Source organism: Coptis chinensis, chromosome 6 (genome assembly GCF_015680905.1).
Source record: "Coptis chinensis isolate HL-2020 chromosome 6, ASM1568090v1, whole genome shotgun sequence".
In the NCBI taxonomy this organism is placed as follows: Eukaryota; Viridiplantae; Streptophyta; class Magnoliopsida; order Ranunculales; family Ranunculaceae; genus Coptis; species Coptis chinensis.
Genome location: NC_141461.1, coordinates 84805301 through 84828227, shown reverse-complemented (window position 1 = coordinate 84828227; position 22927 = coordinate 84805301). Strand labels below are relative to the sequence as shown.

The window sequence follows — 22927 nt, the reverse complement described above, 5'->3', positions numbered from 1 at the left end:
AGAAGAGACCCGCAGTCCCCTTTCTATGTTTAGTATAATTGTAGAAATATACGTTTACCCCAGGCTCTCACCATGCAGTACAATATACAACTTAGCTTACTGAAACTGTTTGGAGGGAATATGTGCTGCGTAGATAACACATACATATAAGTATGCTCAACTGGAAGGCCCCGTATGGATAGCAGGAAGAAAGAGTAAACAAAACGCAAGTACAAGACTAGATGAGTTTGCAATCTAGTATACTCTTGATAGTCATTGATTCCTAACATTTCATTAACTAATCAAACTTTAATATTCAACGTTATGGATTTGTTGTTCACTAACAACAGCATGTACGAATCCTGTTGTCTATTCTCTATTTCTCTAACAGTGAACCTTTGAGACAAGCAAAGGAATCTATTAAAAAAAAGTTTAGTGTTTAAGCTAGGTTGACTGATGGTCTATGGATAGAGTATGGGTTGGCTTGCTTCAAAGCTTGAAAGAACAACGCCCATGTGCTTATTATTTCAGCACCTTTAATTCAGGATAAGTCCCCACCCAAAGTGCAAAATATCGTGAATTTGTGTCCCAACACACGCATACAACTATAGTGAGATTTTACTTTTTCATGCAGTGCTAGTTCTACTGTTCTAGTGCCAGTTGAGAATTTAAAATTTTAAATATGGAATTTCGTTAAGTGTTTTTGGTAGGTACAAATGTTTACTACTTTTTAAAGTTGAAAAACCAAGAAAATTTACGTAGTGTGTCAGAATATCCAACACTCCTGCATTATTAGATCTACATCTCTCTTTCTCTTTCTTTCTTAATACACTCTCCTTCTTTCTTTGTGCACAAGCTTTAAGAGAGAAGTAGAAGATGACTAGTGCTGGAACCAGTAACTTTGTGATCAGATGGATAAACGTTCTCACAATGGTGACCAACTCTTCCTTTTCTCTTTCTTCTCTACTAGCTTTATCTATTACTTCCATGCATCTACTAGTTTATCCATGCTTCATTTGCCTGTCCATTACTTAATATAAATACACATTCTGGTGTGCGTTTTCCATGCTTCAGCTATTGGCATTAGCAGTGATAGGCTTTGGTGTTTGGTTGAACACCCACCATGACAGCTGTCGAAAGACCCTCACCCTCCCTGTTCTAGGCCTCGGCGGCTTCATTCTTCTAGTGTAAGCGTTTTTTATTTCGTTAATTCTCCAAATATGCATTCATCTCATTTTTAATACTCATTCTTAACTTCTTCTATGCATGACAAGCAAAGAACATTGATTTTGGATATCGTTTACTTACAGCTCTCTAATTGGGTTTATGGGCGCGTATAAGAACATCTCTATACTGTTGTGGATTGTATCCTTTTCCAATGATTCTCAAGTTTCTGGGTTTTCTGTTACTGCTATTCTCTGTTGCAATGTACCGCTATGATAAAAATACATGATGACCTTAACACAGAATTGAAGTATCTCGTGCTGTTATGCCTGATCTTGATTGCGATTCTGGTCTTCACAGTGTTGGCGTAAGTATTTCTTGTGTGAAAGCCAATGTTTGTCTAATTACATTGTTCATTTGACACCAATGCATTACTTTGGCATCATTTTTATCATTGTCATACACAGTAGCTCTTTCCATTAATTCTGAGGATGCGAGAGTAACAACTAAAGAATACGCAATAAAATATATAATATAGTAATAGTAAGAATAAGAATATCAATAATAATGAACAAAATAAACCATACTAAAACGAAGAAGAAAGAAAGAATATATGATAACAAGGTATATGCAGCCATAGAATACTGGCCTCGGGTCTGTTGTACTTTTGCGTGTTACGTGTTAATGTCTATCACTCTATCCATCATTCTGGTTGGATAACAATGTGGTAACAATCTGAAACCAGACTCATTAGAATTAGTATTCATGATGTATGTCTCTGGTGCAAAAGATTAAGTTTGGGTTATTGACTTGATATCTATGGATGTGCTCATTCTTGGCTTGTAACTCCCAAATTCTCTTTCAAGAGGTCGAGGGAAGTTCACTGGAGTAGAGAATTGCATGGTTTGTATCAGGTCTGACATTTTATTGTCAGGACCTCCCATGAACCTCAAACAAGGCCTATCTTCTGAAAGTAACATGCAATCATCTGTAGGAGCAAACTTTCCACCCCCTTAGGGACGAAGCATCCTCTGCTCAGATAGCAAAATTGTAAACACCCGGCCCTGTATTAGGTGATATACTGAGATTGTCCCCTCTTGGCCACCCAAGGCCCATAGGCCATCAAGGGTAAACGGTGTTCCAAATATCGTTGACACAGAGTAAGCGTGTAGATCACTATATATCCAGAGCAGCTTCCTTACCGATGTGATACTAAACCAACAGCTACGTTCCAGCAGTGTGTCACAACTCACATATGATGAGTTACACGTACTCTAGTTTAGGAGCATGGTATATTATTAGTATGCTTCTTTTCCTCGTCATAAATTATAACTTGAAATTCTTTCTCATGCTTGCAGGTTCATCATAACAAATAATGGATCTGGTCATAGTGTAGCTGGACTTAGGTATGACGCTTGCAACCTAGGTTACATTGACACTCCGTATCGGACACGGATAAGAATTGTCAGACATGGCAAAATATCAAAATTCGAGATAAATTACATGCAATATGTGTCCGACACGGACACGTGGATACGTATCCGACACAGATTTTTTTCAAAATATAGCGTGTCCATGTAACCTAGCTTGCAACTTAGTTGCCAAACTTTTGTTTATGATTTATTTCTTCCGTGTAAAATATATGAAAATTAGTGTGTTCCATGAAGTTATAGTAATAGAAAAGGGCGTGAGGAAACTTTTCAAGCCTTCCACATTTACCTGCAGTAAAAATGTAGAACCAGGATAGTGTAAATTTATTATTTTAGATATGATGTCTTCCCCTGTTGCTCACCACCTTTGCAGGTACAAAGAGTATCAGCTTCGAGATTACAGTTCTTGGTTCCGGAAACAAGTAAGGCATTCTATTTTCAAATTAAGAATGCAAGTTGTTAAACCGGATTACCAAGTTTTTTAATCTCCTTTTTGTGTTCTCCTAGCTGAACAACACAGAAAACTGGAAGCACTTGAAAAGTTGTCTGGTGAAATCGGAAGACTGCAATAACCTGCCCAAGAAATATAAGGTCAAATTTTCTTCATATTCTTATTTTTTTAAGTTGTTTTTTGAGTTTCCTTTGACAGTTCAAAGGTTTCTGCAGACACTTAAGCAGTACAAAAAGGGAAACCTGACACCTGTGGAGGCTGGTTGTTGTCGACCTCCATCTGAGTATGTCTCTCTCAAATTTATATTCCAATATCAAATTCAATTCTTTCTTGCTTCTTTATACAAACCGGAGGTAATATTATTAACATCTACTTGTGTATCTGGAGTGGTACTTGAACATATATCCATTTTATATCATTGATTTAGTAGGTTGCATTAGCCTAAGTATACCAGTTCAAGAATGGTAACTTTATGAAAAATACAAGCAACAGGAATTTCATCCATTAAAGCTTTACTTTCTATTATCTCAGGTGTGGCTATCCTGCCATTAATGCTTCATACTATGACTTGAGCTTTCGACCAGTCAGTACTAACAATGACTGCAAGCTTTACCGTAACTCCCGAGCCATCAAGTGCTACAACTGCGATTCTTGCAAGTAAGGATGTCCTTTGCCCATGTTCTCTTCCTTGAAAATATATTTCGTTCTAACATTTATCTTATCTTCTTTTCAGGGCTGGGGTTGCACAGTATATGAAAACTGAATGGAGAGTGGTAGCGATCTTTAATGTGGCTCTGTTTGTTGTTTTGGTAAGATGACCATCTCCACTAATATCTTGTTTTAGGAATTCAATACTTTGATCTCAAACCAAATGACTTATTGATAGATGTCGTTTAATACTTTAACAGACTAGAATAGGCTTCCTTTTGTCATAACTGTGATCTTGTTTTCTAGTTTAAAATTTTTCAGAAGACTAAAGCAATTTTTTTTTCCAAGCAGTAAACCATAAAACTATTTAGAAATCCACCAAGAAGAAAAGGATAAAGAGTACTAGGACAGGAAGAAAACAACAGGCATATAGACCAAGACTGCAGACAACTTTTCTCTAACACCTATTTGTCACTGACTCATTGCTGAGACTAACCAAATACCAAACTATCGGTATGATTATTTTAAATTATCCTGTCCTGCATCCACAAGAAAGTGCATCTGATGAAGCCTCCCTTTTGCATCATCAGTAAAATTGACTACTATAGTATCCCTGGACTTGTTATAGAGACTAGGTTCTAATCTAGAGATCCAACTTTTATGTATGGAGTCGAACAACCCCATAACTCTAAGAAACCAACTTATAGCTGCATCTGTTGAAGGCCTGTGCTTTTGCATCATACACATATTTGAGTGACCAATTTGAACGCTAATCACAGTGATTAAACTCTGAGCTAAAGGACCAATTTTTAGATATAGTGAAACAATCCACAACTCACGTAGATAATGGCATCTCATGCATGTAGATCAGTTGGCATGTGACTTGTATTTGGAAAGCGAATATGAAACTGTTTCTCATTTATTGTTGAATTATGTTATTTTTACTTTCACTAACGTGAACTCGTCTATTTCAGTCATTTATCTACTTTGTGGGATGCTGTGCGCGGAAGAATGCTACTAGAGATCATTCATCCAAAGTTCGGAGGTGACTTCACTGTCTGAGAAGACTATACTTTGTTGGAAAATTGGAGTTCATCCACGAGACTAGTAGACACTGCAAGAAGTGGAAATGAGAGAGACGCCAAGAAGGTGAAATGATGTTCTCAATCTGAAAGTCTTTCAGAAGAAGTAAAACCAATTGCATTCTTTGAAAATATGAGCTTTAACTGAAGGCTTTATCGTTGTTTTCATTATTTATCCAGAGTACAATGGATTACAGTTGTAGAAGTTATTAACCTTGTTGTTATATAGCATGGATAGTGTATGTGAACTAGTTACTAATGCCTTGTTGCGCACTACATACATTTTTTTATTCTTTTCTCCCTCACTTTTCTTTACCTATCTATCACCTACGCCTCCCACAATTGCAGGTGACCTGATGGTTCTGAAAAACACAGGTCTCACAGTTACATAGCACTTGCTAAGGTGCTACTAATTTTTAGGTTCAGAGCTACCCTCCTAGCTGGACATTTTCCATTAATCATCAGAACAGCAGAACTCTGTTTGCGCTGTACCAAATGCAATGCCATCCTAACAATTCGAATCACAATGACAAAACGGTTCAAGTAAACCAGCAACATCGGCATTTTGATACTAGATTGATTCAGATTTCAAGACTGTTGGGTGTTTGGCCAATACTACAAGAACCGCTACATACTTGCCACGGATGCATAACCACTGTTAGGTGAATCTGACGCAGCCCCGACCTACTGTTTTGTTGAAAGTTGATACACAAGTAACACAACATGCCCGACCTCATTTAATGTTAGTTAGGCAACTAGGGTCTCGTGAATCGTGACAGCCGAACCGAAACACTGTACCTTGCAAGCCTCATCTTGGCATTATACATTTTCGAGTTCTGAGGAACCAATCTAGGCCTCGCTACACACAATTGAGTTACTGATCTCTTTAAAAACAGGCTTGCCCACACATTTTTTTTATCTACCAAAAAAAAAATCTCCCGAGACCTAGAGTTTTGCACGAAATTCCCTTAAGATATTTGAGGGAGATCAATTGCTGTCAAAGCAATGGTTTCTCCAACAAAAACAAAAGATAAATAGGTCGTGACCCCAAAGAGAATGATCCTGAGAGCAATGTAGAGGGTAAATTAGAAGACAAAACACAGTCCAGGGATCTTGCCCAAGCCGAGAACAACCTTCAGAGTATGCTCAATAAGAACTTGCTACTACCATAGCACAGAATGGTACTTGCTAGTGTCACTCGGCATATCTAGCCAAAATTTTGATTAAACAACATTTAAGTCAGCACTGATACATTGAACTATGCTTGCTACTACGAGTTAAACATCAATCTTTCCTGTTTGAACAAGCTGCCAAGTCATGCATCCCCTCATATGTACAACCGTACAACCCCGGAGTCCTCACTCCTCACCTTCATGAGAGGACTGAGCAACATCGTGACACTGAAGACCGAGAGTATACTCGCACAATAAGCATGCACATTAGAATAAAGTGTAGCCCCATCCGATATGAGTATTGAGTAAGACACTATGCTGGATCAAATCAAGAACTCAAGATCCATTATGTATGCATTTAAATATGAGTAATACTCGCATCATATGAGCTAAGAATGTTATATACTTCTCTTTCCCTTTTAGTTCATGACAATTTCCTTGGTGACAGGTCAAAAGAATGGTACATCATTCAGTGCAAGATAAATAAAATACAAAGATGGGATCTCCCGATTAAATAAAATGACGTGCAGTTTATCTTGTCAACAGAAGTCTCCTGGGGCTTTAAGTGGACAAGACTGACATATATCAACTTCTCATAGTTTGCCAGCAGTAAGATCGATTCGTGCTCCAAATTGATCAATACTGGTGGAACTTTGTTGTTTCCTGGTTCTTAGAACTGAAACCTGCAAGATATAAAAGAACTGGGTAAACTATTTAGGTTCTGACATTTCCTAAATGCTATGCCATCACTCAATAAGCAATATGAATTTGAAGGTAATCTATTGTGACACCACATACTAATAGGCCCCCAAACACCAAATTAGCAAATGAAAACATTACTACTGTGACTCCAAACCAAAATCAATTTCAAGATACGTATATTTGGTATCTATATCACTAAATGAGCTTTCGGTAAAACAAAAGGCTCGTCTCAATTAAGTGAGAACTTATACCAGATGGCTATCTAAGCAAAATTGTCACTCTTGATTTAGATGTACTGCTCATGCTAGAACAAGTAAAATTGTCGTGAGAGGGTTCTTTGAGCCTAATTTTACAGTAAAAGAGCCCTTGAGGATTGACAAGTAACATTGAAGAAAAGTATGCACTAAATGTTTTTCTAGCTTACAAGACTATATATGTCCTTTTTATTTTAGCCAAGAGCATATTCTTTCACACTAGACTGCTTGCCTATCCACACTAACAGTTTTACTTGGTTTTTGTATACCAAACAGTAGTAAAATGTTGCACGTTTTTATGGATGTAAGATACGTGTATACTGTAGGCTACAGAACTAGCTTCTGTCATCAATTTCCATATTGGAAAATTATCCTGAACATATTCCATCAGAGAAAGTTTTCTGAAAACTCGATGGTCTCATCAATATATTTGCATCACTATCTAACATTCTATCAGGTAGACAGGTTAAACAAAGAAAACGTTTAATCAGTACAGCAATGTAACTGAAACCACTGAAAAAAATAGTAGTGAGCCCAGATTTTAGGTCTGCTCAGGTTCATTTATTAAAGAAACGTTGGTACCTCTATCATGGAAAGACATTCTCATGGACTAAAGTAAGCAGTGAACAGAATAAACTCAATTGTGTCTTATACCTTAGGTCGATCCATTGAGCTTCCAAAATAGCCTATTCCAAAGGACAAGGAAGAGTACACAGCAACAATCTCTACTGCTTTTAGCTGTGATGAATTCTCTAAAACCTGCAACAATTAATTTTAGCATGCAAAGCCTCTAACTAAAGAACAACATAAAACACATTGTGCAGAAAGCCAACCATATCAGAAGCATCTGCCTGAACTAGCAAAATTCCAGCACTTCTATCTCCACATCCTTGACTACTGGCCTGAACAGAGCGTAGGACTTTCAAGCAAGCAGAAGCTGGACCTGCTTGTGATCTGCAGAAACAAAAGACAAGTGTTAAAATTTACATCCAAAAGCTGTGTCTTGCAGCTTGAGCACACAAATCTGTAAAATGTAAAGTCATCCAAAAGAAGTATAGTCATTGAAGGCATTAAGCGACTAGCAGTTTATAGGGCCATAAAGGTAAGGCAAGAAACCAACATCTAGCTGAGAAAAGGGTTAGTTTAAACTCATTACAGGAAAAATGTTAGTTTAAACTCAGAAGTTGCAATTGACACATTATACAACTTTCCAATGTAGTAAAGAAAATGCTCCCTTAAGAACCATTTTACTTCCAGTTCTGTTCTGTCCTGTCATATTAATTCTAACAGTACATCTAACATTGCCAACTTTTACATAATAAAAGATATCCCACTTAATTGACTGCTCATTCTCTAAAAAGGTGAGGTCAGAAATACTTTGACGGTGATTAATAAGAATGCACTACCAGCTACTGAGGAGTAGGAAACAGCCCATAATGTCCTCAAGTAAAAAAGCACAGGGCTGTGTTTGCTGCAACACTGTATTTGATCTGGTGGGTGAGGTATAGCTAGAAACTAAAAGAAAGGTGAGCTCTGCTAGTCAAGTGATAATGGGACTACAGTCAAAAAACAAAGCCAATTTACAAGCAATGGTCCAGAAAATGAGAAGGGGCAATTAAGGAGAAGGTGATCCAAATCTTCAGCCGCAACCTTGCAAAGTGAGCACACATAATCAATATCCATACCCCTTGTCAAATTATCAATAGTTTGAAACTTTGAATCCAACCCATATAAGCACCCCGACAAAAGAAAGAAACTCTAAATAGGATAGAGTTCTTCCAATTCCAGTTATATGAGAGACAAAAAAAAATTAGAGATCCTTTCATTCTCCTCAAGCACTACCGATGCGTACTCCTTAGCCAAAACTTGGTAAAATATAAAAATATTTCACTGTGAAGACATCCTTATCATATCCCATATACATGGTCTTGAATCCACTTCTCCAAAATTTCTACCCACTTGGTAAATTGCATTCAATAGATCTTCATATCTTCCAAACTCCAAATCATTGAGGTCCCGACTAAGTATCACATTCCATCCACACCATGTGCACCCCTCTCCATGTAATCTGAATCGTGTGCCGTTCTGTTAGTAGCAAGGATGTAGATTCCACCAAATTGTTCTCTAAGTGTGGTTTCCCCCCATATGTCATTCCAAAAAGATACGGACTCTCCAATACCGGAAGAAAAGCTATCCCTTTAGCAAAAAACTGCCCTACCCACTAATGATACCCCTCTAAAGAGTGATGCCTACCGTGTTAACAGGGAATGACTGGGGTAAATACCTGCTATGTTTACAAGGAAACCAGCAGGGTTGCTGATCACTTGGCCTCCTTCAAAGCTTGAAGGGTCCTGACTCCTGAGAGGCGTAATTACTTCATTCATCCTCTATCCTATCAACCTATGCAACTTGTTGACCATGAAAGGTCCACAATAACGTGTGTCAGATGTGACATGATGATGTGTCCAATGATGTTATATGTAAACCATGTTATTAGCTATAGGAGGTCAAGGTTGACGTCCACAATCATATTGCACTTGTTCTATCAATAATAATTTCACTAGCTTGCATTCTTGCAAAAAAAGAGGGGGGGAAGGAAAATACCCCTTCACTGCACAATATGAAAGTTTATTACAAGAAGAGGAGCAAAAAAAAAAGAACGGTACAAGAATCCATGAATTACTGGGTGCATGAGTGCATGCTCTTTAACATATGCCCCAACCTAAACATATGCCCCAACCTATTTTACCAACAGAAAGATGCTTTAAAAGAAGGAAGAAGTATTTTTAAAGGATCACATACATAGATGATGAGATGCAGCACTCACGAGCTGCAAATCCTTTCATCAGGTATTCTCCTGCACCGCTAACACAGCAGCCAACTATAAATGGAGCCCCAAAAGGACCTTTGGAGGAAGCCCAAGATCCTGAACCATATGTCGCTGCTAATCCAACACGACCACTAACCTGAAATAAACATAATTAATAAACAGAAGGGTTTTCAATATTTTACTTTTTGAGGCTGACAATTTCATACTCTCTAATTTCAATCGGAAATTATATTTTCCCATTTAGAGATTCCAAATAACATAATTCTCCATTTGAAGAATGAATCTTGGGCTTTCTTATTGGAAAACATATTTCATTTTATAGCTTTCAAAATATTTAAACACACTAAATTGTGATCCACAATTCAGTTATTGATAAGAACAGTAAATATAAAATCCCTTAACAAAATCTCTCAAATGAAACTAGATATCAATACCAATTTAAGATGTAGAAATATACAAATAAACTACAAATTTTATCGATAATTCAACCATGGGCCCAGTGAGCCAATAAAAAGAATCTCTCCCTAGCGGCCTAGCCACTCATGAAAAGACGCTATTCTTATTAATTGACACCAGACTAGCCGGTTCCAGTTGATCTGGGCATCTGAGAAGAACGGGCCTCAATCAGAGGCGCCACAAATCAAAACATATAAGCTCTCTAACCGGCAAGAGAAAAAGTATATTGAGTCTTTTTAGAAGAACTACTATTGTCTAAAGTGACAAGAGAATATAATATATTTTCATTTGTAAAGCTACATGACAGAGGCATGTTGGGGGCACACAGAAAGAAGCATAAAGCATGGAGTCGTATTAACTTGCTCCGTAAACATATGCCAAAGGCACACCAACACGTTCCGCATAAACACGTATCAAAGGCATACAAACAGTACTAGCAAATACTTATCAGGAACATGGAACATAACGACGGCTGGTTAGCATGTGCGAAAATATGTTTTCATGGGTGAATATGGTGGGGAGTGTAGTAGGCATGCGCAAATACTGGTATAACTATGTATTTTGATTCCCAAGCTCATTAATGTTATACCTAAATTTTTTCATTCAACAGAATGTAGATAAAGGCATGAAAGAAGAAACAACTAAACAGATAGCAGGAGTTATTGAGCAGGAAAAACACGCCCCAAAAAAGACTATGAAACTGCACAAATATGTTAAATCCTCCAAGCAGATTTATAACAAAAAAAATGTTAAAGCTGATATGATGGTCAAGATATATGTTGAGCACCAGAATCAACCTTGCAACTTCACAATAATAATTTGACACATCTGAGAAACCAAAAGACAAAAAAGAGATGAAGTGGCAATAAACTGTAGTAAAATAAGGAAATATCAGCAGCTCTTATAGTTAGTAGTCAAGTTGCCTGAGTGTCATAACAAAACCCATACTCCTCAGAAAAATGCACTGGGGAGACCTATGCAGTTAATGGCGCAGGCACTAACTAGGAGCAGGAGCCTAGGGGCTGGGATATGGGCCTAAGGGACACTAGACGCAAGCCTAAGAGGCCTTACGAGCAAAGCGCTTGGGGTGAAAATAGAGCCTAGGCAATGGGCTTAGGCAAGCCTTTGACTACATAGGGAGAGACTCGAACTGGCAACCTCTTATAAAGCTCGGATACCAAATCGCCTGATTACTCTAAAGGATTAAGTTGGCAGATGGGGCGTAAATGCTCCACAAATGAATACCAAGAGAAGGCCCGGGAAAGAACATAGGTTGGGCACACAAGCAGCATGAGATATCCAAAGAAAGTGGAAGAAGATCTTTTATTCACTGTACATTTTATGAGGATGTATGTAAAGAGAACCATTTTATCACCTTCAATGCAATACCACCACTTGAAGACCCTGATGCAATATGTCCTTTCGAGTCTACACAAATGACTCCGACGGTGTCCATTATGTAATCCTCTTCAGCAGCATCAAACAGAAATTGTGAACTGGGGCAAGTTTTCTTGGCAGAATTACGTTGTTGAGATTCTACTCCTGGAAAATATACGCAAATGTAATTTAGAATAGATTATACTATATTCTATTTTTATGAAAATTCTATGAAAGAAGACAGAAGGTTCTATGCACATGGTCAACAGAAGATACTGCTGGTTCTATGCGCATGGTCAACAGCAGATAAGATACTATGTACTGCTGAACTTTAATGGATGAGATAAGCATTAAGAGCACTTTCAATAATCGTTTATCCATGAACTTATAGCTTCGAAGAAAAAAACAATCTTCTGTTATGTTCTGTCTAGACAAAAATATCAAACCCATGAATGTGTCTCTTCTATCAAAATATGATATGAAAGGAACTATGATACCAAAAGTGGTCCACTATTTTGACTAAATCTATGACTCTTTGTAGTGCAGGTGGTTTATCTACTATCAAGAGATTCCTGATGATAAAATTGTACTAAAGCATAGGTAATCATTATAAGGGCGCCAATCCCAGAATCAGTAATTCAATACTAAGGGAAAGTAAATGAGTGGGATTATCCCTAAAGAATTTTCTCCCAGGCTATTCATACCTTGATTTCCCTTTATTTCGAATTATGCGGCTTGAATGAGGCAAGATATTAGAAGAGGTTTCTCTAGCAAAAACAGGTGAATGACTGGAAAAGGAATTAGCCATGTTATTTCATGAAGTTATAAATCAACCCTGATAAGGAGATAGGTGTAACTGTGTAAGAATGGCCTCTTTTTTTTGCCAATCTTTCTTAATGCTCACTCAGCGACCTGCCTACCTTTAAATCATTAGTTTTGGCTAGAAAAAAAAAAAAAAAAACTGACGACAATTTGACAAAGTCAGAAAGAAATTTTAGAATGTGAAATCTATCTTCTTCTTTTTTGAAAAAACTAGGGATTAAGGATGCCCCAACCTTTATTAATTCATGAACCTTTGATACATAATGTGAAATCTATCTTAAAATTACCGATCGGAGTAAATGTGAAATCTATAAGCTCACTGTTCATGAAAATCTATAATCACCTCTTTAACCAAGTCATTACAATTTCTATAAGCACCTTTTCATCTAATAAATCGGTTAAAATAAAGGACCAGATAGCCAAAAGGCTAAAAAAGGACCAAAGACGATTAAAATAATAAATAATACCTGTTACTGCTTCCAACAAAGTGGTATTTTCAGGACTTGAAGGGAGTTCCATAGAAGAGTTGCTACTTGCTTTTGCATCGTCAAGCATTTTCTTGTACTTAAGCCATTGTATTTTTGCTTTCTCTGTTACCAGCCACTTCTTGATATACGCGTGAAAAGAAAAAAACATAAGAAGTAAACAAATCTCACCCAAAACACAATAAAACAAAAACTAGCTAAGTTATCAAAATACATAGTATAGTGTACCAACGGTTTTAGTTTATCGAATTAATCAATATTAATTCAAAAGAAGTATAGATAAGGATGAGAAGAATTACATCACTATTTTCCTCCTCTGATTCAGGTATACCGATGCATTTAGATTTTGCCCACTCACGCGCACTTTCACCAACAAGGAAACTGGAAAAGAAATAAAAGAAAAACGATCATTACAAATAATAAACAAACACAGCAGAACAGTGACTGGAAAAAATACATCTAGAAGAAAATATTTACTAGTGTGTGACAGAGGAAAGGATAAAGTATAAGAAGAGTATTGAAGCTAATCAATGCCAAAATAGGATGCCAATAACTTGAAGCAAAAATAAAATGTAGGTATCAGTATGGAAAGATCATACTTTTTTTATAAGTAAAATCTATTGATTAGGATGTAAGTGGGATGCAAATGTGAGAGAGAATCTCAGTTACAGGGTGCAACCAGTAATACACTGGAGGACCAAACCCTCCCCAAGGTGTAATGCCCGTTCTAAAGAACTCCTTTAATTACAAACTCCCTACTAACTACAATTCAAATGGCCCCTTTTAGGTACCAGTATGGAAATATCTCTAGAATCCTTGTACAAGCAATTATGCACAGGCTATAGAAGTTAACACGGCACTAGGTTATCTATTAAGTTAAATAGAGGAAAATTGGCATTGTGATTACATAGGAGGTATTCGACCCAGCAAAGAAGAAGCCATCATTTGTTCCTTAGCCAAGCAAGTAGCAATCTGGATAGCATTTCGCACATCTGGTCTACAAATAATGAAATGAAATGAATGAATACTGACTGAGTGCATACAGAAATAAAAAGGTGAAGGAGAAAAAACCTGGAACAGCTCCAACAGCTCCAAATGCTCCAGAATCGGCATCCATAATACTTGCATCACATTCTACACGTCCCTCTTCAGTCAGATTTGAACCACGACCAGCGTTTGTGCATGGGTCATCCTAAATGGGCGATCAATTTAGTAGGAAAACTTTGACATACTCATACTCAAGTTAACTTGTTATAGTGTACCTCTAAAACTTGAATGGCAGCTGAAACAGCATCAAGACATGATGATCCCTGTCCCTGTCATATAATAATATTTGCTTATTATAACTCTTTATAACAGATACATAAAAATATATAATATACCTTTTCAAGAAGAGAAGCAGCAGCCAGGCACGCACGATTCATCACAGATTTAAGAGCTTTCTCATTTGAAGGAGAGTGAAAACCGGCACCGACATGAACTGCTACAAAGAATCTTCTACTCTTTTCTTCTTCGTCCATTTTTGAGATCAGTAACTCTCTTTGATTGATGTTCAACTTTCAATCACTTATCAAATATATCATGGTTGCGAGTCTGGACTTGTATTTTTGTGGGCCATGGGGTTGGACTCGGGTTAGAATATATATTTTATTTTGCTATTAGTTAATGAAAATTGAAAATGAGCTAGGAATAGCCAAATAGATGGGAGATGTTTGTTTTTTGGCTGCCCGTATTTTTACTGCCGCCCACTCCAAACACATTGTTGAGCATGTACATACGTGGGTAACCAAGATTTAACTATATCTCTATATCTCTATTTTATACCGTTTTGGATTTACTGTAAAGGTGTGATTTAGCTTTCCCTTACAAACATTCGATGGGGGACTGGAATAGGTTATTGGATGGACCGAGTTCGTCTTGAGAGCTTAACTACCCACGATCTTGCTCTTGGTTTTGTGGGAGAGAGGGAATCAGTAAGTTCAGGAGAGGTATTTATAGATATTGAGAGTGTATCCTTGCCCACGTGTAAAAGGTATCCCAAACGAGGGGTGGAGATCGGGATAACATGTGAGAACTTCTCCTCAGTCCGGCTGTAATGATGTGGGTGTCATCAGATAAGTAGCTTGCGGCCGTGACCGATGGCCGACGGCCAAGATATGTGCAAGTACACCTTTAGTCATGATTGCTTCTGGAAGGGGTATCTGAGTCACTTTCCTAGCGTAGTTGGCGGATCTGCGACACAATCAGTATCGTTCTATTAGCTCATGGATGCGACCTGGATCCATAGGTCGATGTGTCATTTCCACCATGTTATCGCGGCGTCTTTGGATAGAGAATATCACTCCTATACGGCCCCTACCGGTAGGTTGTGAAAAGCGACCTGGAGAGAGATCGGTCGCGCGCGTGGAGCATGCTAGAGGTGGAAATTTCCAACGATATGTGAGGAGCGGCTCGTGTTAACCATGTGAGCTGGTGGGTGCAAACGTTTGACGCGTGTTAAAGACGCGGACGGATCTGGCGAATTGTTGCATAGAAAAAATGTGTCGCCCCATTTTTTCGGGATGTGAAAAGACAGGACAGTTGGTTGGAAGTCGTGGGCAGCTAGGGCTGGGGTGTAACCATGATGCCTTGGAAACTGGAGGGGTGGTTGCTCAAAAATTTCGCTGGCTCTTTTGAAACTTCATTTGGCTGCTTCGTCTGGTAGACACTACTTCATTACCGCATCATCCTTCAGGTTAGTTCTCTGCCATTGTTGAACCTCTGCTTCTTGTTTCGTGCTTAGCCTCTATTCTAGAGTTGTTAGGATACCCTGTTAGTTACTAGTAGCTAGACCTGTTAGGGTTAGAAGAAAAATGTCTGACTCCGATGACACTCGATCTAATGAGGTCCGTGAAGTTTCTCTTGGCTGGGATAACGAAGATGATGAGAAAGATGAGTCTATGTGTGGGGTGGTTGAGGGTGATGATGAAGATGAGGCGGTTGAGGGGGCTAGTAGTGAGGAAGATGCGGCTCGATCTCGCGTCAGAAAGGCTGCTTTGAAGCCGCAGCTTAGTCATTTCGTGTCGCGGGAGAGGTCTTCGAAATGGCCGCCGTTTGGGAACGTGGACAGACATGCTTTGAGGGCATTCCCATATCTGAGAGAGAAATATGGGATAACTGTAAGCGGCCTGGAGATCCATGAGCCTGACCAGAACGATCTGGTTTATAGCGATAGGTACACCCCACCAAATTATGGGGTGATCATCTGTGAGGGGCCAGCTGAGGGCGTTCATGACGATACCGTTCTCCAAGCTGGTTTGTGAGTTCCTGAACTGCTGTGGCAAGGCGCATGTTCAGTTTGTGGGTAACACGTGGCGATTGTTCAAGGTTTTTGACCTATTGAACGCCAGCGGTGAGTATCGAATTGAGGTCACTGATGTTATCGAAAGCACTACCTCGTAAAAGCGATCTAGGTTATTTGAACTTTAGCTTGTAAACTCGAAGCTCTGTTGTCGGCGTGCCGCGGATGGTAAAGAGTAACGAGTCGTGGGACAAACGACCGCTGCTCCTTGTAGGAAGCTACTGTGCTAGCGGGTTCAGTGTGGACAATAAAATATGCAACTTTACTGGTGGGTACCAGTGCGTTGTCTGATGATATGAAATTTGCTTTGGTTGAACTTATACTGAAACTGTTGTCTTGTTGTCTATGCAGATATCCACTTGGAAAGGGGGTCGAGCCGACAGGTGATCGAGAAGTTCGCTAGGCTGACGCAAGCTGAGAAACAAGCAAAGCTACCGGAAGTTGCTCATTTCTTTGAAGAGCGTGGAGGACCCGCAATTAGGGAGAAAAGGCAAGTGCAAAAGGCCAGAGCGCAGGATAAGGTGAGCGGGAAGACGTCGAAGAAACCTATGATGGAGAAGCGTAGGAGTGATCTGGTTACGAGGGAAGACAGGCATCGAGGCCGTGCCGTGGTGAAGCGACCTGCTGGAGGTGATGGGGCCTCTGGGTCCGGAGGGGGGAAGGGCCGAGAGGACGCTCCATTCGATGTGGATGACGTTCTCTTCGAAGTCCCAGAGTCTCGACCTGCGAAGGTTGCGAGGGTGGCTGAGAGCGCACTGGGTGGTGAAGTGCGAACTGGGGGAAGGGCGGCTCGCAACTCGAGGGCGAGACCGATGCCCGACTTCAGCGTCCTAGGTGAGGACGCCCCGGAGGTTGCCCTGGAGGTCGCTCAACCCAGGGTTGTTGGAGATCCCTCTGGCAAGATGAAGGGAAAGGTTGGTGCGAGAGAGACTGGTAAGGGGCACTCCAAGATGGAAAAGACGAAGCCGGCGCAACCTGATGTACATAGATGAGGTGACTGGGAAGAAGCGCTATGTAAGGAGGTCGGACTGCACCTACAAGTCCGCACCCATAGCTGCTTGTTTGCTGGAGGGTATGACCCTGGACGGTGATAGGAAGGACTTAGATGCCAAGGAACTGGAGTCGAATCTGAGGGGGATGGATAAGGCGATGTGTCTGGTAAGTCACCTTTGCGCTTAACTTGACTGTGTTATCGCATTACATGCTATTGTTTGATAATATTGTGATATGTTGTGCGAGTTGTCGCAGTTAATCGCTGGGTACCAGAAGCTGAAGACGGCCGCGCAGATCGCTGACCTGGAGAAGGCGGAGGTTGAGTCGCTGAGGGACGTGTCGAAATCTCGCTGGCCGCTGGCAAAAGCCCGAAAGCCGAATGGATCTTGTTGAGGCCCCAGCTCACTACCCTGACTCTGGAGAAGACCTCTGCAGTGAATGAGTCGATCGGGCTGAAGCATGAGGTGGAGGCGTTGAGGGGCCAGCTAGTCGCGGCGAACACCTATGCTGAACGATGTAAGACTTCCACCCTGCAAGCGAAAGAGGCTTATCTCACCATCCGTGCTGAGGTGGAGAAACTGGAGAAGAAGCTGGACGACCTGCAGGAGGAGCGGGAACGTCGAACTTTGGGAGAACTCGAAGGCGAACTACCCGAAGATGCTGGCACTGTTCCTACAGTTGTGCCTTCCCCCCTCACTGGTGTGGTGAGTGAGTAGCTTCAGGGGTCCGGCGAGCTCAACGTGGTTGCTGTTGAGGCAGTTGTGGCGTCTTCTGGTGATTCGAACTTTGCCTCCATGTTGAATGTCGCTCTTGGAGAAGATCTTGATGATATTGTCTAGGAAGTTTTGTTGTTTATGTTTGTAATGGGCCTCTGGCCGTAAACAATAGAGTTGGTTTCCTGGGTTGACCTGGGCCGCTCGTTTTTCTGCTTTTCCATCAACTATGATAACTAGTGACTAACTGTGCTGGATTTCCTGAGTATTCTCAGCAGCATGGTTAGTCTGTGAACTGGGGCGTCCCTGATGTCGTCAGGTCGCTTCTTTTATGAATGTGAATCTTGTTGCCTTTGCTTTATATACTTAGTCTTGTGTATGATATGGATGTTTGCATTTGTAAGCATATGCATGTTGTCGCGATCTAAACGGTGCAGGTCGCTCGTCTCTATGAGGACCTTGGTGGCATTCTCGTACTCTAGAAGCGGCCGAGCTATAGTCGTCGCGGTACGCGGTGTCGAATGTGGGCGGTCGGGAGATATGAAATGATGGCTGCCAGGTTGGCTGGCGTTTGGTGTCTCGATGCCATAATGGTGTGCCTTGGGAAGAGACGTTTCGTGGGTATAAATATGACTGGTCCTGGGAGAGCAACGATATTTGCTCTTCTTGTTCTTCCTGCTGCGGCTGCTTCTCTTCCCTCTTGCTTTTGTTTCGCCTTCCTTTCCCGTTTACTCAGGTACGTTTCTCTTTTCTTCTTTTAGATCATGAAGACGGTTACTGGCCGCTCTAACCAGCTTTCTTTTGTTTTCTGTGTTCAGCTTCTCTTATGGCTCGGTGCTTTCCGTACGTTAGGGGAGAAGGAAGTTTAAGAGAGAGTTCCCCTCTGCTTATGGAGGAGATGAAGTTTCGTCCTCATGTGCATGGGGACCGTGGCAAAAGAAAAGCTGTGGCGTCGGGGGTCAAGAAGAGCAAGCGATCTCGGAGATCAGGTCGCTCGACTGGCGGCATTGTATTCAGGTTGCCTCAGCGGGCAGAAGGTACTCATCGGGTGGCCGATGGAAGCTTAACGACACGGAGCAAAGGTCGCCACATTCTTGGTGAGAGTTCGCTCCCTCGTGTCGGGGACGTGGGGAGCGAATTCTACTACGTGGGGAAAACGGGGAAGAAGCGTGCTGTAAAGCGTTCTGATTGCAGCTTCCACTCGGCACCCATAGTGACTAGTCTTCTGAAGGGGATTGTGTTAGACGGGGACAAAGTGAAGTCGAGGATGAAGATATGGGATATTATTTGTTGGGGACCATGGACATAGCTAGTTGTTTGGTGAGTGTTTATCCGTCAGCGTTGCCGCTTTGTTTCTTAAGTGATTCTGATTATGATTTTGTACTCGTAGTTTCTGGCTGGGTATGATAAGTTGAAAAGAACGCGCGGTAACGGTCGATATCGACGTCAACTCCCGAAGTCGAAATTTTGGGATGTTTGCGAGCTGCATGGGGGGCTGACAAGAGGAAGCTGGATGCGATGACGGAGAAGTACCGTGCTGCTGCTGATGAGAATGGTAAACTGGTCACTGCAATGGCTGAGCTGCAAATGGAGGTAGCGGAAGTCACTGAGTATGCTAAGCGATGTCAGGGGGTTGCTCGCAAAGCTCAAAGTGCGTATACCACGGCAGTGCGAGAGTATGCTGCGGACGAAGTATTGTCAGCTAAAAAAGGCAGATGGGGATCAAGGGACGGGTATGCGCATTGTTCTGCGGGCTGCGAGGCACGTTCCTTCGACCAGCACTGCTCCTCAGGACAAACATGTGGTCGCGGCTCCGTGATGGTGATTTCTCTTCTTTGTCTTGGTAAGAAACTGGGTTCATCTGGTAGTTATTATGTCTGTTCTTTGCCCCTATGAGGGTTAAACATTAGAGCTGTGTTTTCAGGCTTGCCTGAGCAGTTCACCTTTGTTGATATAGAGAACTGGTGTCCACGAAAGTGGCAGTTCGTTAATTTTTCTCCTTTTGTTCACCGGTCCGATCTGGATTTTCTAGGTAAACCCAGCAGATCGGTGGGTTAGAACTGATTATCTGAAACAGGTCGTGTAGCTTCGTGGTAAATGTATGCTTAATTAATGTTATCTTTTGCTTGACTGCTTGTAGCTATTACTCTATTTATTGGGCTTGTTTATGAGATGTACTCTCGTAAAGCGTTATGTTTGTGTAGTATTGCTCGGGAGAGCGATCTGGGAGATGTAAGTGTCCGATTAGTTTAGACTTAGGGGGTTCATGACCTTACAAACTTCTGAGGGCGTGTTGCTCGTTGAGAGCGTTCTCGCGGAGTTGATCCTAGGGGTATAGGTCCTCAACTTAGTGAGACTCGGAAAGGCGATGAGCCTGTAAGCTCCCCGAGCGTTACGCACCGAGAGTGTATGTACCCCCGAGGCGTTATGCTCACGAGGCGTTCTCGCCGTAGTTGATCCTAGGAGTATAGGTCCTCAACTAGCGAGACTTCGGAGGCTATGAGCCCGTAAGCTCTCGAGAGCGAGCGATGTAGCCCCTGAGGGCGTTATGCTCCTGAGAGCGTTCTCGCGTAGTTGATCCTAGGAGTATAGGTCCTCAACTAGCGGGACTCGGAGAGGCGATGAGCCTGTAAGCTCTTGAGAGCGTATGTAGCCCCTGAGGGCGTTATGCTCCTGAGAGCGTTCTCGCGTAGTTGATCCTAGGAGTATAGGTCCTTAACTAGCGGGAGTCGGAGAGGCTACTAGAGATGTTGTCAGTGCATGTGTACTGATGGTGCTTGCGGTGCGAGTGGCTTGGCTTGGAGATGAGAGTAAATGTCGTATCTTATAATAACAAACTTAAGTAACCTATACTTGAATTTTTAGCAAATGGAAACATGACTTACACAACATAATGATACTAACGATAAAACTTCTTTAACAAGTATGTGTTCCAAGGTCGTGGCAATAACTTCCCCTCGTGTGTTTTAATCCAGTACGCTCCATTGCCAACGACGCGTTCCACTATGTAAGGGTCTTCCCACGTTGGTGCTAGTTTAGAGTCATCTTGAGTTTTTTTCAAGACTAGATCCCCAGGTTGAAAAGATCGAGGATGTACTCGTTTGTTGTAGGACCGCTTTAGGATCTGTTGGTAAGATGCTACTCTGATAGCTGCTAGGTCACGCCGTTCTTCCAGCAGATCGACCTCCCGAGCTAGTATTGAGTCATTATGCCCTGATTCGACAAGTTCAGATCGAGTTGTCGTGATTGTCAGCTCGGTGGGGATGACAGCTTCTGTGCCATAACATAAGGAGAATGGTAATTCACCTGTGTTGGAGCGAGCTGTGATGCGGTGAGCCCATAGGATGTTCTCGAGCTGGTTTGGCCATTGGCTTTTGTTCTTTTCAATCTTTTTCTTCAAATTCTCTAAAATGGCTTTATTGCTGGCCTCCGCCTGTCCATTGCTTTGAGCGTACTGGGGAGTGGAGAATGCATGAACGATCTTCCACTTGGCTAGGAACTCTCTGACTGTTTTGCCCTTGAACTGGGAACCATTGTCCATCACCAGTGTGTGTGGTAAGCCAAATCTGGTGATGATATGAGTCCAAATGAAATTCCTGACATGTGACTCTTTGACGTGTGCCAACGGAACTGCTTCGACCCACTTAGTGAAATAATCTGTGGCAGCCAAGACAAAGCGGAAGCCGGTGCTCTTCTGAGGGATGAATGGTCCCATAATGTCCATGCCCCACATGTGGAACGGCCAAGGGCTCGCGATGTTGATCAGTTCGCGGGCTAGCTGAATGATGTTGTGCCCAAATGTTTGACATTTGATACACTTGAGGACATATGTTTTGGCATCGATCTGCATACGGGGCCAGAAGTATCCTTGGGAGATCGCTTTATGGGCCAATAAGTGACCTCCAGTATGGTTTCCACACTCTCCTTCACGAATCTCAGCAAAAATTAACTGACCTTGTTCTGGACTAATGCATCTCAGATGAGGTCCCCCAGCGGATTTGCGAAATAACCTGTCATTTACCAAACAATAGCTACATGCCTGGTGCGGAACCTTCCTGGCCTTGGTACGCTCATCTGGGAGTGTACCGTGCTGGATGTACTGTATAATAGGCTGCATCCATGTTTGACTCATCTGATCTCCAGAGAGTGGGCACAGGTCGCTGATTTCTAAGACATGGTCCGCTTTGTAAAGCCGGGTCGGTCGACCACTTCAATGGTCGGTTGTCTAGGGGGGGCGATTCGATTGTCCGAGTGGCGAATGCACGCTAAGTTATCTATGTGACGGTTCTCGTCACGCAAAAAATGGTGTACCGTAACTCTACTGAAAGAAGGGAGTAAATCATTAACAACTTGAAGGTATTTGGAAAGGTTACCTTCGTTGGTAGTGTACTTTTTTACGATATGGCGAACAACCAGTTGCAAGTCACTAAAGATTTGGAGCTCCTTTACATCGAGTTGGATTGCCACACGCAACCCCATTATTAATGCCTCGTACTCCACTTTGTTATTGGAGGTTGCGAAGTCCATGCGAACTACCTTTTCTATCATAGCTCCCTCGGGGGATACTAAAACGATTTCGATACCACTGCCTCCTGGGTTACTGGAACCATCAACGTGGAGGGACCAAACTATTTTTATGTTTGCTTTTGTGGGTGCGACCCTCGCCGACTCCCAATTGGGGTCGCCGACCGAAAATCTGCTAGGAAATCTGCGACGACACGGCCCTTCATGACGTCGCGGGGACGAAGTCCATATGGTGCTTCGCCGACTCTTTTCGCCCATATCGCCATCCTAGTAGTCTTATTCTCTTTGTGAAGGATCCGCTTCAATGGAAGGTCGCTAAGTACTCGATTGGATGAGCTTGGAAGTAAGGTCTGAATTTTCTTGCCGAAAGTATAATAAAGCGCTAATCGCTCTTTCAACGTGGGAATAATTCTTTCGATTTGGAGTAAGCGTCTTACTTGTGAAGTAGATCGGCTTTTCTGAATTGTTTTCCTCTTTGAAGAGAACCGAACCGATGGCTAAGTCC

The 22927-nt window shown here is 41.6% G+C and overlaps 2 protein-coding genes across 6 annotated transcripts; one reads left to right on the top strand and one right to left on the bottom strand.

Moving 5' to 3' along the window:
- The first annotated feature begins 334 nt into the window (after positions 1-334).
- TET10 (tetraspanin10) lies at positions 335-5052 on the top strand. Of its 2 annotated transcripts, XM_086569490.1 has the most exons (11): positions 335-912; positions 1054-1166; positions 1290-1344; positions 1455-1510; positions 2502-2549; positions 2947-2995; positions 3081-3164; positions 3240-3307; positions 3556-3681; positions 3758-3833; positions 4647-5052. In XM_086569490.1, the coding sequence occupies exons 1-11, from the start codon at positions 856-858 to the stop codon at positions 4719-4721; spliced, it is 807 nt and encodes a 268-aa protein (XP_086425616.1). In that variant the 5' UTR covers positions 335-855; the 3' UTR covers positions 4722-5052. The 2 variants fall into 2 exon arrangements, with proteins under 2 accessions (XP_086425616.1, XP_086425617.1); XM_086569491.1 differs by lacking the exons at positions 3758-3833; positions 4647-5052 and having other exon boundaries at positions 3556-3685.
- A 1259-nt stretch (positions 5053-6311) lies between these two features.
- On the bottom strand, positions 6312-14622 carry LOC147494990 (N-terminal nucleophile aminohydrolases (Ntn hydrolases) superfamily protein). 4 transcript variants are annotated; one of them, XM_086569486.1, is made up of 11 exons: positions 14235-14622; positions 14115-14168; positions 13924-14044; positions 13760-13844; positions 13152-13233; positions 12835-12973; positions 11544-11710; positions 9685-9848; positions 7716-7836; positions 7537-7641; positions 6312-6609 (listed from the first exon to the last, which is right to left on the bottom strand). In XM_086569486.1, the coding sequence occupies exons 1-11, from the start codon at positions 14370-14372 to the stop codon at positions 6520-6522; spliced, it is 1266 nt and encodes a 421-aa protein (XP_086425612.1). In that variant the 5' UTR covers positions 14373-14622; the 3' UTR covers positions 6312-6519. The 4 variants fall into 4 exon arrangements, with proteins under 4 accessions (XP_086425612.1, XP_086425613.1, XP_086425615.1 ...); XM_086569487.1 differs by having other exon boundaries at positions 12835-12970; XM_086569489.1 differs by having other exon boundaries at positions 12835-12970; positions 14115-14162; positions 14235-14592.
- Between the last annotated feature and the right edge of the window lie 8305 nt (positions 14623-22927).

Bases quoted from the DNA above. Each gene is read 5' to 3' on its own strand.
- LOC147494990 (XM_086569486.1), bottom strand. From the start codon at position 14,372: ATGGACGAAGAAGAAAAGAGTAGAAGATTCTTTGTAGCAGTTCATGTC. The intron at 7,642-7,715 runs GTTGGCTTTCTG...TAATTGTTGCAG, and splicing joins AGGCAGATGCTTCTGATATG to GTTTTAGAGAATTCATCACA. The intron at 6,610-7,536 runs GTATAAGACACA...TATATCTTGCAG, and splicing joins GCTCAATGGATCGACCTAAG to GTTTCAGTTCTAAGAACCAG.
- TET10 (XM_086569490.1), top strand. From the start codon at position 856: ATGACTAGTGCTGGAACCAGTAACTTTGTGATCAGATGGATAAACGTT. The intron at 913-1,053 runs GTGACCAACTCT...TCCATGCTTCAG, and splicing joins GGATAAACGTTCTCACAATG to CTATTGGCATTAGCAGTGAT. The intron at 1,345-1,454 runs GTATCCTTTTCC...ACAGAATTGAAG, and splicing joins TCTCTATACTGTTGTGGATT to TATCTCGTGCTGTTATGCCT.